Below are 17,874 nucleotides of genomic sequence, written 5' to 3'. Positions count from 1 at the left end.
TAAGCTTTGTTAATGTACAAAATCACTTACAATCAAAGTGATTGTAAGATAATCAACAAAGCAATTTTTAACTTTAATAATCAAGGAAAATATTTATACGAATTGATCTATCAAACAACATATTCAACAAATTGCATATTGAAATTAAATGAGAGTAAGAGAGAAAGAGATAGAGAGCGACACAAGGATTTGGTAAGGCAGTTCCCCACGTCGTCCCTACGTGTGGATACCTCTTTCGTCAATTTCAAATGAAATTGAGAAGTGATTTCTTACTTTGCAAAAAGTAACTACAAGAGAAGTATTCCAAGAGCAACCCTTACAAACCCTAACCATTTGTTGTTGATTTAACCATTTCTCTTATTTTGATCTTCAACAAGACCAAGCACACTATAGATCCAATTGATTCACCGTCTCACGCTACTCCTTTGCAAGATCCTCAATCTTATAGCTTTCACTCGATCAAATCCAATTTCTAACTATTGAACCCAAGAACTTCCAATTTGATTCGCCGTTCTCGCACTACTCCCTTGTTAGTGTGTATGCATAGATTGGAGGTTGAAGATGAAGAGCAAATGCAGTAAGAGTTTATAGTTTCATCAAGTTGAAATGATGCATGAATGATGTATTTATAGTTGTGGAAGTTTTGTGGCGAAAGGAGGAAATTCAGAATTTTAAAATTAAAAGAAAGTGACCCAAGAAAAAGTATGTGCCGACACATAGTTTTGAGAATAACAGCATGGGTCGGCCTGAAGACGTCTACATGTCGTCCTAAACAAAACTGGAGCTACAGTCTTATTTAAGCAAGTACATGTGCCGACCTGTTCGACGTATGTGCCGACACATAAAAGAATCTCTTTCAGTATGTGTTGGCCTGTAATGTGCATGTATCGACCCAAATGAAATAGAGGCTACAGGTTTCGTTATTGAGTTGTACGTGTCGGCCTGAAGGATGTATGTGTCGGCACATAAAATTTGAAGTTCTAGTAAGTGCCGGCCTGAAAGGGCTTACGTACCGTTCTAACCTTGACTGAAGCCACAGGCTTCAACATTGAGTTACATGTGTCGGCCTGAAAAGCGTATGTGCCGGCACATACAATGCATGTTTGTGTACAAATTTGTTTTTAATGATTTTGGTCTATTTAAAAGTGGTTTTTTAATGATTCCTAAGACCTCTAATGTAAGTGGTGCCACACAAACTCAGAGATACCATCCAATATACAAAAATGCTAAATTTTTCTAATTTTGACATCATACAAAATATCTAATGGTGAAAAGTGCACTCACAGATCTCGAGTCTAACTTTGAGTTGATCCATTTATTATTAAGCCTAGTTAAACCAAAGTTGACTAAACTTGACTCATTTTCAATCCTAATTGTTAAGATTAAAGATTAAGAATAATTTATGTGTATATAAACATGTTATTGTTACTTGACAACTTTGATATATTTTTTAAATATTCATCAATTTTTTGGCATTGTTGTCTAGGATTGTTGATTAATTTCAATAAGATAATTGATTTATGCTCGAGTTTTTGTATTTAGTAAAAAAAATCAAAAAGAAGAATTTGTTCTTATAACTTTATTTTGTATTGTGCGATGCTGCTAAGGTTTTTTTTATTGTGTATGTGATAGCTTAGACCTAATGAGAAACGAGTTAGATAGGTATTTTTTATGATCAATACATTATTTTTTATATTTTATGGGTCTGCATTCCACCAATGATGGTGGTTAAAGTTGCAGGGATTTTTTGAGATGCATATCCGTAAATTTTTAACGTTTACCTATAATTCGAAGATGCATCTCCGTAAGCAGTATGTGCAATATTTTTTCCTTTTTTATAAATAACTCATTGTGTAACGTTTGTCTTGTCTATTAACAAGAATTATGGTTGATAGACAATATAGATTGAGACACGGTATGATTGCACAACATGCATCCATTCAGAGGGAAAAGAGTCAACCATCACAGACTTCCTAGAACGATTGTTGCAAAGGCGTCAGGTTCCAAGAATCATGTATCTTTGCCTTCTTCTTCGTTTTCCCATAGCAAGCGAGGGTCCCATCCTAATGCATCCCCGCCTCCATCTCCGCGTAGACGCCTGAGTTCACCTATTCAGACTCCTGAGACAGCAGAGGTATCCGAATCACCTGAAGTACCTCAAACACTAGAGGCACCCTAGGCCCAGGTGACAGAGGAGATACCTGAGGCATCCTAGGCCCCTAGGCACCTTTGGCATTCCAGGCCCCTATGGCAACTCAGGCCCAGGAGCCACCTCAAGGGTTTGGAAGAGGCCCATCAGACTTATCATTGCTGCCTTTTTACCCTGACTAGGGGTGTTCGCGGTGCGGTTTGGGCAGTTTTAGCGAAAAAAATCAACCAAACCGCAAGAGAAAAATTTGTTCGATTTGGTTGGCTTTTAGAAAAAAACGGAACCAAACCAAACCAATGCGGTTTGGTTCAATTTTTTACAAATATTTTATCGAGCCATACATGCACATATAGACAACATAACTTTGTATTTAGACATTCATACACTATCAAATAATAACAAAACTCGACATATTTTGACAACAACTTCCCATTTAATATGTAAAAATTAAATTAGACGAAAGTGAAATAATAAACATAAAATAATATCATAAAACAGTATAAAAATTATTATAATGAAACAAAAAAAGTAGAAGAGACGAGACGAGAGATTAGTGAATATGAAAAAGAAAAAACAAAAGAGTTGAGAGATTAGAGAAGAAGATATGCGATAAAAAAGAAACTAAAATAGGGAACATTTGCATAAAAATAGAAGGTGAAAAAGAAATAATATAAGAGAGTACAGATTAGAGAAGAAGAGGGAAGATGTATGTGGCAAAGATGACGCGATAATGCTATTAGAGATTTGAGAAGATCGAGACTAAAATCATATGTGTAAGGATGAGAAAATTGTTCGTAATCATAAGGCTAAGGTATAATAGGTTTAAGTTTGGGTTGGATGTGAGTTAAGTAAAAGTTAGGTTGTAACACAATGCGGTTTGATTCGGTTTGGTTTGGTTTACAAAATACAAACCTCAAACCGAACCAAATCGTGCAGTTTTGTTAAAAGATGACCCAAACAAATCCTAACCAAATGCGGTTTTTTGCGTTTTCAATTTGGTTTGGTTTGGGTTGGTTTGGTTTTGAACACCCCTAACCCGGACAATGTTGTCAGACATATTTGGGATGAAGAGGTAATATTTAGTTGGATTCATTCTTTTGAAAATATATTTGTTGTAATATTAAATTATGTTTGTTGGATTCATTCTTATTAAATTATGTTTGTCGGATTCATTCTTATTAAATAATGTATGAAGGAACATGATCCATGAAGATCCAACTTAAAGCTTTTATGAAGATGTTTTACAACAAATTGTTCATAATCTTGATAAGTAAAAATACATGAAGATAAACTTTTTTTTTTTTTTTTAATAACCAAGTTTGGAAAAAAATACACAAATAACCACGTTTCAGAGAAAATTACGCAAATAATCATGTTTTAGAAAATGTTAACATGCAGTAGCCAAGTGAGATGACGCCTCCATGTAATTTTTTAAAAGTATCGCCAAATGAGATGGCACCTAGGTGTATGTGATTTGCAATTTTCACATGTACCTAGGCGTCATCTCATATGGCGTCTTCTTTAAAAAATTACAGGGATGCGTCATCTCACTTGACTACTAAATGTTAACGTTTTTTAAAACATAATTATTTGCGTTATTTTCTCCAAAACGTGATTATTTTTTTTTTCTTTTCAATACTTGGCTATTGAAAATAAATTCAATTTCTTAACCTAACCTAGAATATGTTAGCATTACTCAATTTTAAAGTGGTTCATCCAATAACAACATGCCACATCATTTTCTTCACTTTCTTATTATATTTTCTACGTAAGCTTTAGTATTTTTCTTTTAAAATACATCATTTATATATTATTTTGAACTCATATAGTTTGGATCATGACACTATTACGCACTTACATAATTTCCATTCTATTCTCTCTCTTTTTTATTCTTTTCTCTTTCCCTATTACGCATATAGCACCATAGCCATAACCAGATCTAATCTGAATAGAGTAGTGAATATTCTCGCTCTCATTTTCTCTATTCTCTCTGCACATATATGCATATATCACCGCACCTCTGTCGGTGAACTTGATCGCGTATCTTCTCAATTTCATTACCGTAATCAGATCTGAGGTAATTTCTCTCGATTCCTAATTCCTCGCCTTCGATTTGATTCAGTTTTTCTTTCTAAATGTTCATCAATGTTGATTCATTCTTTTGCATGTATTCGGTGATTGTGCTTTTGTGTTTGATTCAATTTCGAAATTCGAGCTTATTGTTAAGCCATTGTGATTTGTGATTGATGATTTTTAATTGGATCGTGCAGAGGGAAGATGTTAACGAAGTTTGAAACGAAAAGTAACAGAGTGAAGGGACTGAGCTTCCATAGCAAAAGGCCATGGATTCTTGCGAGTCTTCACAGTGGCGTGATCCAGCTATGGGACTATCGAATGGGGACCTTAATTGACAGATTCGATGAGCATGATGGACCTGTTAGAGGCGTTCATTTTCACAATTCTCAACCCCTTTTTGTGTCTGGAGGTACCTTTTTTCATAATAACCCTTGTTGTTTCTTTCGAATTTACTCTGATCTGTTACTTTGCGTCTTTTATTGTTGTTTTTATTTGTTTTTCTGCATATGCGTATCTGAATGAAGGCACTCATTATTAATGTATACCACTTATGCATCTACACTCATGGAAAATTTTGAGTTACATTGGATGTGTATATGTATCATCCATTAAAGCTCTACTGGGATCCACTTAGATTGGTGTTCAGAAATGGATTCGATGTTAAGATCTTGCATGCTGAACTGATGAAATGTTTTTATTTTAGTATTAGAGGAATTGTGTGTGTGTGGTGTCTCGTGTTGGATTCTCTCGTTATCAAATGAGTTGCTGCATTTTTTGATATAAGGATTTAATGCTTATCTTATATCTGTAATGTTGATTCTTTTATCTCTTCACCTCTGATCTAAATCTTTATTTGTCCGAGGGTGTGAAATGAAACTATGTGTGATGTGTATGAAACTAAGAACGGGTTATGGTTTATAGACTTGTTTGTATGTATATAATTTTATTTGAATAGGATATAAGATCTGTTTGGTATGGCTTAATTTAAATGTTTTGGATCCGGAAGTTAATAACTAATATCAACGCGTTCTTTGAACAAATCAGTGGTTCTGGTGCATGAAATCTTGCTCTAATGTTTGTGTTTTTCCATATTTTAAACCTGTCTTTTGAGGTGGAGATCTTGGTGTGTCACATGCATACATTGATAATATATATTATTGTTGCGAATTGGAAGGGGAGGGTTTTACTTTATACAATTTCATGCTTATTGGTTTTTATATTTTTTATTGGGACAGGGGATGATTACAAGATTAAAGTCTGGAACTATAAGATGCATAGGTGTTTGTTCACTCTTCTTGGACACCTTGATTATATTCGGACAGTACAATTTCATCATGAGAACCCATGGATTGTGAGTGCCAGTGATGATCAAACCATTCGCATCTGGAACTGGCAGTCACGTACCTGTATATCTGTTTTAACTGGGCACAACCATTATGTTATGTGTGCTTCATTCCATCCAAAAGAGGATATTGTTGTGTCAGCCTCCTTGGATCAGACTGTTCGTGTTTGGGATATTGGTTCCCTCAAAAGGAAGGCTGGACCTCCTTCAGATGATATTTTGCGATTGAGTCAGATGAACACAGATCTTTTCGGTGGCGTCGATGCAGTTGTTAAGTATGTGTTGGAAGGTCATGACCGAGGTGTCAACTGGGCTGCTTTTCATCCTACACTGCCTCTTATTGTCTCAGGAGCTGATGACCGGCAAGTGAAACTCTGGAGGATGAATGGTAATATGAAACCTTGTTATTTACTTTATGCTGCCTGAAGGCTGAATGAATGTAACTATCTTAAAATATAAATGGTTTTTCAATTTTGTCTATTAAACTTTAGCTTACCGTGCTTCCATACATCGTCTTGATGCTATGCAAATGATTACAAGTTTTCATAAAACAGTGTTTAGAGGAGCTTGTGTATTGTTGGAAGTAAAATGTTTCATAAGACATTTCTTGCTCATATTAACTTTATTACTATGTAGTTAACGAAAAAGAAAAACAATTAGTATTTAGGGTCTATGTTGTCAATAGCATACTATAGCGGAATATCGTAGCGGTGATAGGGTTCAGCGCATGCTATTGGTCTACGAGCCGCTGTCAACAATAATGGTTGTAGTGGCCGCTAATTGAGGCCCCAAACCTCTGTCGCAGCCACTATGGCGACCACTGTTAGAATTTTGGGGATCAATTCTTCAAACTCTATTTTTAAAACTGTTGTCTTTTTTTAAGGGTGTAAATTTCAATCCCTTTGAAGAGTAATGCTATGTTCTTGCTCAAAAGTAATTGTTACGCTCTTCTTCCTACTTTTAGTTCAGTTATTTTTTATTCTTCTCTGCCTAAGTTTTATTACTCTATAATTTAGGTTCTTTAACTATTAAGTATGATGATCTCTTTAGTTTTATGTATTAGTCTATTTTTGAGTATTTATGTTTACTTTGTAATCTGGTTTTTAGTCTTGGCAATAGCCACTATCCTGCTATCTGCTATAGCGCTATGGCATTTTAGGGGGTCGATGCCACACAATGCTATCCGAGATTAACAATATTGTTTAGAGTGACCTTCTCTATTCCCTAATAAATTTTTTTTCTGTTTTCAGACACTAAGGCATGGGAAGTGGATACTCTGAGAGGGCACATGAATAACGTTTCATGTGTTATGTTCCATGCCAAACAGGACATCATTGTGTCAAACTCTGAGGATAAAAGTATTCGAGTATGGGATGCAACAAAGAGGACTGGTATTCAAACTTTCCGCAGGGAACATGATCGATTTTGGATTCTTTCAACGCATCCTGAAATGAATCTGTTGGCAGCTGGTCATGACAGTGGCATGATAGTCTTCAAGCTGGAGAGAGAAAGGCCCGCCTTCGCCGTTAGTGGTGATTCTCTGTTCTACACGAAAGACCGCTTTTTGCGGTTCTATGAATTTTCAACACAGAGAGAGACACAAGTACTTACTATTCGACGACCTGGTTCCTTGAGCTTGAATCAAAGTCCTAAGACTCTTTCCTACAGTCCTACTGAAAATGCGATTCTTCTCTGTTCAGATGTGGATGGTGGATCTTATGAGTTGTACTGCATATCCAAAGATAGCACAATTAAAGACAGTTTTGGTAGGGGTGATATGCAAGAACCAAAGAAAGGTCTTGGAGGATCAGCAGTCTTTGTGGCTCGGAATAGGTTTGCCGTGCTTGAAAAAAGCAGCAACCAAGTCCTTTTAAAAAACCTGAAGAATGAGCTTGTTAAAAAGAGTGTGCTTCCAATTGCTACTGATGCTATATTCTATGCCGGAACAGGCAACTTGCTCTGTAGGTCTGAGGATAGGGTTTTTATATTTGACCTTCAGCAGAGGATCGTTCTTGGCGATCTTCAGACCCCTTTCATCAAGTATGTTGTCTGGTCTAATGACATGGAAAGCGTCGCTTTACTCAGCAAACATGCAATTGTCATTGCTAGCAAGAAGCTGGTGCATCAATGCACCCTCCATGAGACAATCCGTGTAAAAAGCGGAGCCTGGGATGACAATGGTATTTTTATTTACACAACATTAAATCATATCAAATACTGCCTCCCAAATGGAGACAGTGGGATAATCAAAACACTGGACGTCCCAATTTATATCACAAAGGTTGTTGGAAATGTCATATTCTGCTTGGGTCGAGATGGGAAAAACAAAGCTATAACCATTGATGCTACAGAGTATATCTTTAAGCTTTCCTTGTTGAAGAAAAAATATGACCATGTTATGAACATGATAAGGAACTCACAGCTTTGTGGGCAAGCTATGATTGCTTATCTGCAACAGAAAGGATTTCCTGAGGTTGCCCTCCATTTTGTGAAAGATGAGAGGATTCGGTTCAATTTGGCTTTAGAGAGTGGGAACATTCAAATTGCAGTTGCATCAGCTACAGCAATTGATGAGAAAGATCACTGGTACCGATTGGGAGTCGAAGCTCTTCGACAAGGCAATGCTGGTATAGTAGAGTATGCATATCAGAAGACCAAGAATTTTGAGAGATTATCTTTCCTTTATCTCATCACTGGTAATGTGGAGAAACTTTCAAAGATGTTGAAAATTGCTGAAGTCAAGAATGATGTCATGGGCCAGTTTCACAATGCCTTATATATGGGTGATATTCGAGAGCGTGTTAAGATCTTAGAGAATGTTGGCCATTTGCCTCTTGCTTATATCACTGCATCAACCCATGGGCTACACGATGTTGCTGAAAGGCTTGCAGCTGAACTGGGGGATAACGTTCCATCTTTGCCCGAGGGGAAAGTACCATCTCTCTTGATACCTCCGTCACCTGTGCTGTGTTGTGGTGATTGGCCCCTTCTTAGGGTCATGCGAGGCATATTTGATGGCGGGCTTAGAAACGCCGATCAAGATGCCGATGATGAAGAGTATGAGGCTGCTGAAGGTGATTGGGTTGAGGAGCTCGACATGGTTGACATTGAAGGCTTACAAAATGGTGATGTTACTGCAATTTTGGATGACGGAGAGGTGGCTGAAGAGGGCGATGAAGAGGGTGGGTGGGAGCTGGAAGATTTAGAGCTCCCCCCTGAAGCTGACACTCCAAAAGCCTCTGTCAGTACACGGTCATCAGTTTTTGTGGCGCCAACGCCTGGGATGGCAGTTAGCCAGATATGGGTTCAGAGATCATCTCTTGCTGCTGATCATGCAGCTGCTGGCAATTTTGATACTGCAATGAGATTACTGAACAGGCAGCTTGGAATAAAAAACTTTGCCCCCTTGAGATCCATGTTCCTAGATCTTCATTCTGCCAGTCACTCTTATCTGCGTGCCTTTTCATCTGCTCCAGTTGTACCACTTGCTGTTGAAAGGGGTTGGACTGAGGCGTCTAGTCCAAATGTGAGAGGCCCACCGGCACTTCCTTACAAATTGTCTCAATTAGATGAAAAGCTCAAAGCTGGTTATAAGTCAACAACTGCTGGGAAATTCACTGAAGCTCTCCGTACATTTGTCAATATACTTCATACAATTCCTTTGATTGTTGTAGAGTCAAGGAGGGAAGTGGATGATGTAAAGGAATTGATAATCATAGTCAAAGAGTATGTTCTGGCTCTGCAGATGGAGCTGAAAAGAAGGGAAATGAAGGACAATCCAGTACGCCAGCAGGAGCTCGCAGCATATTTCACCCACTGCAATCTTCAGACACCTCACTTGAGGCTAGCTTTGTTGAATGCAATGACTGTCTGCTACAAAGCAAAGAACCTTGCCACTGCTGCTAACTTTGCCAGGAGACTACTTGAAACCAATCCTAGCATTGAAAACCAAGCTAAGACAGCAAGACAAGTGCTAGCAGCTGCAGAAAGGAACATGACTGATGCCACAGAGTTGAACTATGATTTCCGAAACCCATTTGTAACTTGTGGGGCAACCTATGTGCCCATTTATCGTGGACAGAAAGATGTCTCTTGCCCTTACTGTACTTCCCGTTTTGTACCAACCCAGGAGGGGCAGCTATGCACTGTGTGTGAACTTTCAGTAGTGGGGGCAGATGCTTCTGGATTGCTCTGTTCTCCTGCCCAGATTCGTTGATTGAGCTTTTGGATGAGGAGCGGTTGATGATAATTTTTGTTTCAGGTCATCTTTCAACACATGATTAAAGTCGTATTGATCAATTCATATATTATCTGTAGAATCTAGAAATAGTCGAGAGTTACTTGTCCTTGCGTGAATTTCTGTTTTTCTTTATATATTTTTTACATGGTCTACTTTCCAATACTTTCTACCTCTTCTCTAAGTATAAGAGGAAGGAGGGAAGAAGTTTATGAATATTTCGTGCAAGTGAAGTTTTCACCCATTATGTTGAATTATTATTTTTTTATTTTGAGTTTTTAATCGCTACATTTTGAATCTTCAATAAAGCATTTCTACCGAAAATATGCAGGACCCGCTGTGCTTTATAGACCATTTTTCTATATTTAGTATTTAATTGCACTTTGCACATCTATGATGTTTGTACCGTACCGTGACAAGATATAGCGCATCTTAAGGTTATTTGCTCATTTCGATAAAGTTAATGAAGATGTATTTGGTTCTAAGTCATAAAATTTGATAACAAATAAATGGTTTTTATTAATTAAATAAGTGAAAATACTCACGAGGGTTGATCTAAATGATTTATTTATCTTCGAAAAATGTATGTTGTTTTATTAGTAAAGATGATGAAATTTGAGTGGGTAATATGAGAGTAGTCCTTATTCACTGTTAGGTGCAAAAATTGACTTGCATGTTGAATCCAAAGAGTACAGCAAATAAATAGGAATAAAGCAGGTGAACTGCCACCCAATACTACCTAAGAAATAGGAAACAAACTTGATCATTTCAAATAACAAACTATCGTAAAATCAAACAACAAACTATTCTAAAATCTAGGACTAGACCTAAACTTATCATTTCCCCACTTAAATTAGATTGCATTTCTTTGGCATCTCACAAACTCCAAACTTCCTTCTAATTTTACAAAAAGACTTCAATTTTAGTGGCTTGGTGAGCATGTCTACCACCAGATATCTTGTACCACAAAACTGGAGTATCATAGCTCCTTCATTTACAAGCTCGTGCAAGAAGTGGTAACACGCATCAATATGCACTAGACATTTGTTGCTTTTATAGCCAATCTTCTTCAACACTTTTTTCATCCATATAACTTGACAGCAACATGTTGCAGTTACCACAATTTCTGCTTATGTGGTGCTTGGAGTCACTAGCAGCTGCTTTAGAGAAAATACCAAGCCACTGCTGCTCCACTTAAAATAAAAAACATAACTTTAGGTGCTTTTTCGATCCTCCACAATGCTAGCATAATCACTATCAATAAAGTCATCCACCTCTTAATTTTCTTCTTTCTTGTAAGGAATACCAAACCCAATCGTCCCTTGCAAGTACCATGAAACTCTTTTGGCTGATGAATAATGTAGTCCAATAGGCCTTGGCATGTATTTGCTTAGTAAGCTAACCATATACATTATATCCGACCTTGTAGTTGTTAAGTACATCAAGCTTCTGACTAGTTGCTTGAAGAATGAATCATCCATCTCAACACCATTTTTAACGATTTTGAATCCTAGAATCATTGGATTTTCAGTAGAGTTATTATGTTCCATTTCAAATTTCTTCTACAATTTTGTGACATACTTAATTTGACTAATGAATATACCACCATCAAATTGCAACACCTCAATACTAAGAAAGTACCTCATCTTATCCAAATAAAACACATCAAATTCCTTCAACATGGATGCTTTAAACTCAAATATCAAATTCTCATAATCTTAAATATAAATTAAATCATCAACATACAAATTATTGTTCAAACGCTTATCTTCTTTATTGACTTTGATAAAGAGGGTATGCTCAATGTCTTCCTTCTCAAAACCTCTCTTAAAAAATACGACTCAATTTGGCTAAATCATGCTTGTGATACTTGCTTGAGTACGTACAAAGCTTTGTTGATCTTGTACACCTTTTGTTCCTCATTCTTTATCTCATAGCTTCTTAGTTGCTTCACGTACTCAACTTCATTTAACTTTCTATAAAGAAATGCTGACTTTACGTCAAGAAGAAGTGTGTCCATGCGAGGAATATGTGCATGTACATCTTGATAGTCAATTTCGTATTCTTAAGCATATCATTTTGTAACCAAACGCGGCTTGTACTTTTTGACTTCTCTAAACTCATTTAATTTTGTTTTGTAAATCCATTTAAGTCCTATGTTTTTTGTTCCTGTAGGTAGTTCGGTAAGATTTCACACTCTATTTTCCTCAAATGATTTTACTTTTGAATCCATGGTTGTCCTCCATTTGTCATCCTTTACAGTTTCATCAAAAGAAGTTGGATCAGAGTGAACAAAATGAGCAAATAAAGCTATATGAGTTTATGTGTCTTCCTCTTCATCAGAAAGACCTTTACCAAAGACATGTTCATTTATCTATATTGGTGCTCTTCTATTTTGGGTTTCCATCGCAGAGAAAGCATAACTTTCTTCACCTTGAGGAGTGTGATAAGCATAATTTTCTTTACCTTCAAGAGTGGGATAAGAAAATTCTTCTTCACCTTGAGGAGTTGGATAAGTAAAATTTTCTCCACCTTAAGGGGTTAGATTATCTTTTTCATTGCATTCTCCTTTTTTATCATCTATCCATTCTAATTCAAATGGATTCTACTCTTTACATCTCCACTAATGATAATCTGTTTTGAGATAGGATAATATAATCAGTATGCTTTTGATTCTTTGTTTACCTTAAATAAAACACTATTGTGACTCTTATCTTCAAGCTTCGTCCGCCTAGCATCAGGTACATGAACATGCGTTACACTGCCAAAAACTCACAAGTGTTTGATCGAAAGCTTTACCCCGGACCAAGCTTCCTTAGTGTCGTCTCTTATATTGAAGATGTTGGGCATCTATTAAAAACATATAATGCTTTCGACCAAAAATTTCTTGGGACATCTTTCTCAATCAATAAGTTTCTCACCGTGCTCATCACCATTCTACTATTCCGCTTTGAGACTCATTTTGTTGTGACGTATATGCAGTAGTTAATTGCCTCTTGATCCTATTTGTTCTGTCTCAACAAAGATGACTGAGGTAGGTTGGTAGAATAAAGTAGGCTTAAATAGTCTTTTGATTCTTATAAATTGGCGAGATTTTGTTTTTCGTACTTGTATTTTTTTATTGTATAAAGTCCTTAAATGTTGAATTTTATATGGTTTTAGTTCTTAAAATTAAAGTCCGCAGGAAAAACGACAATTTTCCTGGAAATTTTAACTTTAAGGACAAAAATCAAAATGATTTTAACTTTTTGGAATTATTTCCAAGAAAAAAAGGATATCGGGACGAAAACCAAAAATATGTCAACTTATAGGGACCGAAAAACTATTAAAGCATAAAAATATAAAGTAATAATCAACTATCTCTTTTATTTTGTTGTTAGTCGTCCTAATATTGTGTTTAACGTTTGCATGTAGGCTCACTTTCAAGCAAATCTGAAAGAAACACATCTCTTTTTTTGTCAAATCTCATAATGGAAAAATTCCACCTGCCTATGTGCATTTCAAAAGAAACTTGTAGAACAAAAATAATTGTCTTCTAACAACTAGGCATATTCATTGGATAAATCAAGATTTTCAAGGTGCATATCCCAAAGGTCACCTTGAGCCTTATTTCAACCCTCACGAGCTTCGCTCAAAGTCATCTCCAACTCCTTTACCTTCTTGCGGATGGAATCTAATACTTGGGTCGCCTCAATTTTGGATAGTTCTTCCTGAGGAAACGTCAGGACAATATTCTTCTTATTTAGTTTTAAAGCCAACAATTGCACATTTTTAGCGAATAAATTGGGGTACCTAAAAGACCGTATTACATACCCCATATCTATTAATATACCATTTGTATTTGTGAGCTCCTTTAAAAATGGTTTCGCTCTGCGGCCCTTCCCGTTGCCCTCTTGATATTATCTATGAGCCAAACTCAACAATCTTCACTTTGATGAATATCAAACCCCTATGAAGAGTAACTACACAGTCTCACATCCTAGCAATTAGGAGTGTGTAGTTCCTTCTTAACACTGAGAAACATGTAACAAGTTCAAACAATGTTTAAATTTGTCACTAATGATTGGCTTCATCAACATATCAGCTTCATTCTCTAAAGTGTGAACCTTTTGAATTATATGTGTATGGACGCCAACAACTCTCTGGTCTTATGGAACCTCACATCAATAAGCTTGGTCCTAGCATTATATACCTGATTATTCGTCAAATAGATAACACTCTGACTATCATAACGCAACTAAACTTCACCTTGCTCAACACCCAACTATTTCACGATCCATATAAACCACGATCCTTCCTTGGCAGCTTCAGCTACTGCCGTGTATTCTACCTCAATTGTAGTCATAGATATTATGGAGTGAACTGAAGATTTCCAACATATAAGTTATCCAGCAAAAGTAAATACATACCATACTGTAGACCTTTTATCATCCAGATCACTTGCATAATCAGAATCCACATATCCCTCAACTAATGGAACACCCTACTCCATCTTGAACATGATACCATGATCTGTTGTACACTTCAAGTACCTCATGATCCATTTGACTGCTTCCCAATGTTGCTTCCTTGACTTGGACATGAACTTACACATTTGACTAACTGCTTGTGTCAAATCCGATCTTGTGCAAACTATAGCATACATCAAACAACCTACTACATTGGCATAAGGAATCTTGGACATACCTTGAATATATGAGTACGTCTTTGAACATTGTTCCAAAGAGATCTTAAAATGATTCACCAATGAAGTACTCACATGCTTTGCTTTGCTCATGTCAAATATGCTAAAAACACCTTCGACATAGATCTCATGAGACAACCATAATTTATTACCTCCTCTATACCTATGAATTTTCATTCCAAGAATCTTCTTTGCGACACTCAGATCCTTCGTATCAAAATCCTTACCCGTAGTGGTCTTCAACTGATTTAGATCATGCAAATGGTTGACAGTAATCAACATATCATCAATATAAACTAGCAGGAAAATTAAAGAGTTGTCATCTAGGTTCCTCACATAAAAACATCAATCATAGTCACACCTTATATAGCCAATCAGGAGCATGTATGAATCAAAGTGCTTGTACCACTGTCTTGGAGATTGCTTTAAGCCATACAATGCAAACAAGTTTGCCATGTCCAATATCATTGAATCCATTTAACTGCTCCATGTAGATTTTCTCTTCTAGATTACCACAGAGGAAAGTTGTTTTCATATCCATCTTCCCTAAATGCATATCCATGTTGGCTACCAGGATCAATACTGCCTCGATAGAAGTGTGTCTAACCACCGGACCAAAAATCTCATTATAATTAATCCCTTTTTATAGTGAATACCCTTTTGCAACTAGGCGAGCCTTAAACTTTCCCCTTTCTTTTTTTTTTCTGTTACTACTGACTTTTTCTTGTACACCCGCTTGCAATCAACAGTTATCTTTACATGTGGCAGTTGAACAATATCTTATGTCTCATTCTTTTTTAAGGATTTCATCTCCCCCACCACAATACACATAATCTTATCTTTCTCCTGGCTTTCCATAACCTCTCGAAAAGTATAAGGGTCTCCTGAATTGGTAAGAAGAGAATCTGCTGCTATGTTTTCACACCCATATCTCACTTGAGGTGTAATAAGATGGGACTCCATATCATGTACAAATGTATAGTTTTGTACTCGGCCTGAATCTTGCACTCCATCTGAATACGAGCCTGGTTCATCCTATTGTTGGTCTACAATTTTCCTTGGACTCACTGGTGGATCCTAAATGTCCACCTGAATCTTGTCTTGACTGGAATTTTCTACCTCAGTATATGGCACAACTATCACATCTGATTGTTTCAACATCGTCTGCTTATTAAATATAATATCTCTGTTGAAAATTACCTTCCTCTTAACCAGGTCCCACAACTCGTACCCTTTCACACCTTTATTGTAGCCAATAAAGATGCATTGTTTTTAACTTGGGGTCAAGTTTAGACCGATCCTCACAAAAAATATGCACATATGTTGGACACCCAAAAATCCTCAAATTTCTCATATCAATGGTGTTGCACCCCAAAATTTGCCCATCTAATTTTACTTCTAATTGGCTTAAGCTGCACATTTCATTTGCATATATCCATTAGGTCATTAACATATTATGCATCATTTATCAATAAATTAGGCTCGGGATCAAAGATTCTATAAGATCAGGGTTTAGTTGTTCATTGCTCAAGATTGTTGAGTTTCACCATGTAAATATGAGATTAAGGTCCCATGTCCTCAAATCTCATCACAGAGGGATTTTCTTAAAGGGAATTATTTTTGTTATCAGATCAAGATATTGGCTAAATTCATGGATTCTTTGTGTTTAGGGTATTGCTTTGGATTTAAGATCATCTTTGAATCATGACACAAAAGAAGAGCTTGAAGATCTATTTTATTAAAAGCATCTTTCTTTCGTTGCTTAACATGCAAGTTGGAAATTGTTTGTTGAGATTGGAAGTGGATTCGAATTCAAAGGCAATCAAAGTGAAATAAAGTTTCTCAAGCATTTGTGTAGAATTTCTATATAAAAAGGAATTACTTGGAATTTAAGGATAATGTCATGTTTATTCAAAACATTTCGGAAAGCAGGTTCACTCATTCAAATTTTACACATCGAGCTACATCCATCATTCAACATTTCAATTCATCACTATTCAAATATCTTCAAAGGGGCTAAGTCATCTAAAATATGAAAGTAAAGGATAGAAAAGAGAATGTTGTACAAGTTCTAGCTTGATTATAAAAAAAAGCCATGTTCATTTACATCTAATTCAGTCCATTACAAAAGAAAGAGGTCCATTACATTTGGAAAAGATACATTTTGGACTAAAGTCACTAAAATACGTTGAGTTTCCATGATTTCATTCAGCTGCAGCATGTGTTCACTTGTTGCTTTACTAAAAAAAAGAGAAAGTTGTAAACTCTTCCTAAAAGCTCTCCTTAAATGACCAACAACCGCTGCCACAAAAGAAAAAGAAGGGAAGCAAGCAATCCCTACAAAAGAATGAACCTGCAATAATACAAGAAAGAAGTCAAGCACAGCCCCATATCAGCAACTTCTAACAATTACCAAAAATAACCAAACCTGAACCATTCAGCATTCATGATGTTTCAATCACTAATACATAGCCATTCATCAAATTCTATACTATACAATCAGCAGCATTACATTATCTAAACAAATCCAACATCATGCCAAATCAAACCATTCACATTCCAAATTCACTCTGAACCACCTCATAACAGCATTCAATCAATACACACACTAACCCCTAACCGTCAAAGTAACTGTCCTAACTAATTCTCACATGACTAATAACAGAAAATAACTAACTCCCTCAACTGAACTAACCTCTCCACTTGATTCAATCCTCACCATTCATCATATAACAAACTTTCTCTAATCCTAGGGCTCACAACCTCTACCTCCATTGCTATAAATTCAGACCTCCCTTCTCTTCAAAGCTCTCCACCGTTTTTCATATTTCATTCATCTTCATCATCACTCCATCTTCAACTTCTCATTCTCATTCTCTGCAGCTTCATCTCTCTCAACCTATACTATACGCTCTCCACCATGGCTCTTAGAGCTTCAACCTCTGAAGCTCTAAGTAGTTGAGCTAAACCTCTGAAACTCCTTCAACCGAGCTAGACCTCAATTCAATTCTCTCATCACTCATACTCACGCTACAGTCAGAAAGATTGCTCAACAAAGAACCAGAAGACGAAAGAACAGAAACACTCAAGGAAGAAGAAGAAGCAGAAAATCAAATAAGAGTAAAGATTCGAAGTTACCTGAGCCAATATCTCTTCTCAACCGCGTTCGTCTCTGTTCGAGCTTCACCTCCTTCGGCACACCAGGTAAGTTCTTCAATCTTCCAAACTTTGATCTTTTCTGCATCTTTGTCACATCATAATGTTTTCGCTCCTCTTTTTGTTCTCGATTGTACCGACTTCACCATCTAGGGTTCTTAATCCCCTTTCCGATTTGAGAGTGTTGAAACCGTGTACGAGCAAAATTGGAGTGGGATTAATGTTCGGGG

The 17,874-nt window shown here is 36.5% G+C and overlaps 1 protein-coding gene across 1 annotated transcript; it reads left to right on the top strand.

The window, feature by feature from the left end:
• The first annotated feature begins 3,983 nt into the window (after positions 1 to 3,983).
• LOC131602090 (coatomer subunit alpha-2) lies at positions 3,984 to 10,072 on the top strand. The gene is made up of 4 exons (XM_058874095.1): positions 3,984 to 4,226; positions 4,420 to 4,634; positions 5,461 to 5,955; positions 6,818 to 10,072. Exons 2-4 carry the CDS (start codon positions 4,427 to 4,429, stop codon positions 9,781 to 9,783), a joined length of 3,669 nt encoding a protein of 1,222 aa, XP_058730078.1. The 5' UTR covers positions 3,984 to 4,226; positions 4,420 to 4,426; the 3' UTR covers positions 9,784 to 10,072.
• Positions 10,073 to 17,874: the final 7,802 nt, after the last annotated feature.

Source organism: Vicia villosa, linkage group LG5 (genome assembly GCF_029867415.1).
Source record: "Vicia villosa cultivar HV-30 ecotype Madison, WI linkage group LG5, Vvil1.0, whole genome shotgun sequence".
Taxonomy (NCBI): Eukaryota; Viridiplantae; Streptophyta; class Magnoliopsida; order Fabales; family Fabaceae; genus Vicia; species Vicia villosa.
Note: the sequence above shows the minus strand (reverse complement) of the source record. Positions and strands in the feature narration are given on the sequence as shown.

Bases quoted from the DNA above. Each gene is read 5' to 3' on its own strand.
- LOC131602090 (XM_058874095.1), top strand. From the start codon at position 4,427: ATGTTAACGAAGTTTGAAACGAAAAGTAACAGAGTGAAGGGACTGAGC. The intron at 4,635-5,460 runs GTACCTTTTTTC...TTATTGGGACAG, and splicing joins ACCCCTTTTTGTGTCTGGAG to GGGATGATTACAAGATTAAA. The intron at 5,956-6,817 runs GTAATATGAAAC...TTCTGTTTTCAG, and splicing joins GAAACTCTGGAGGATGAATG to ACACTAAGGCATGGGAAGTG.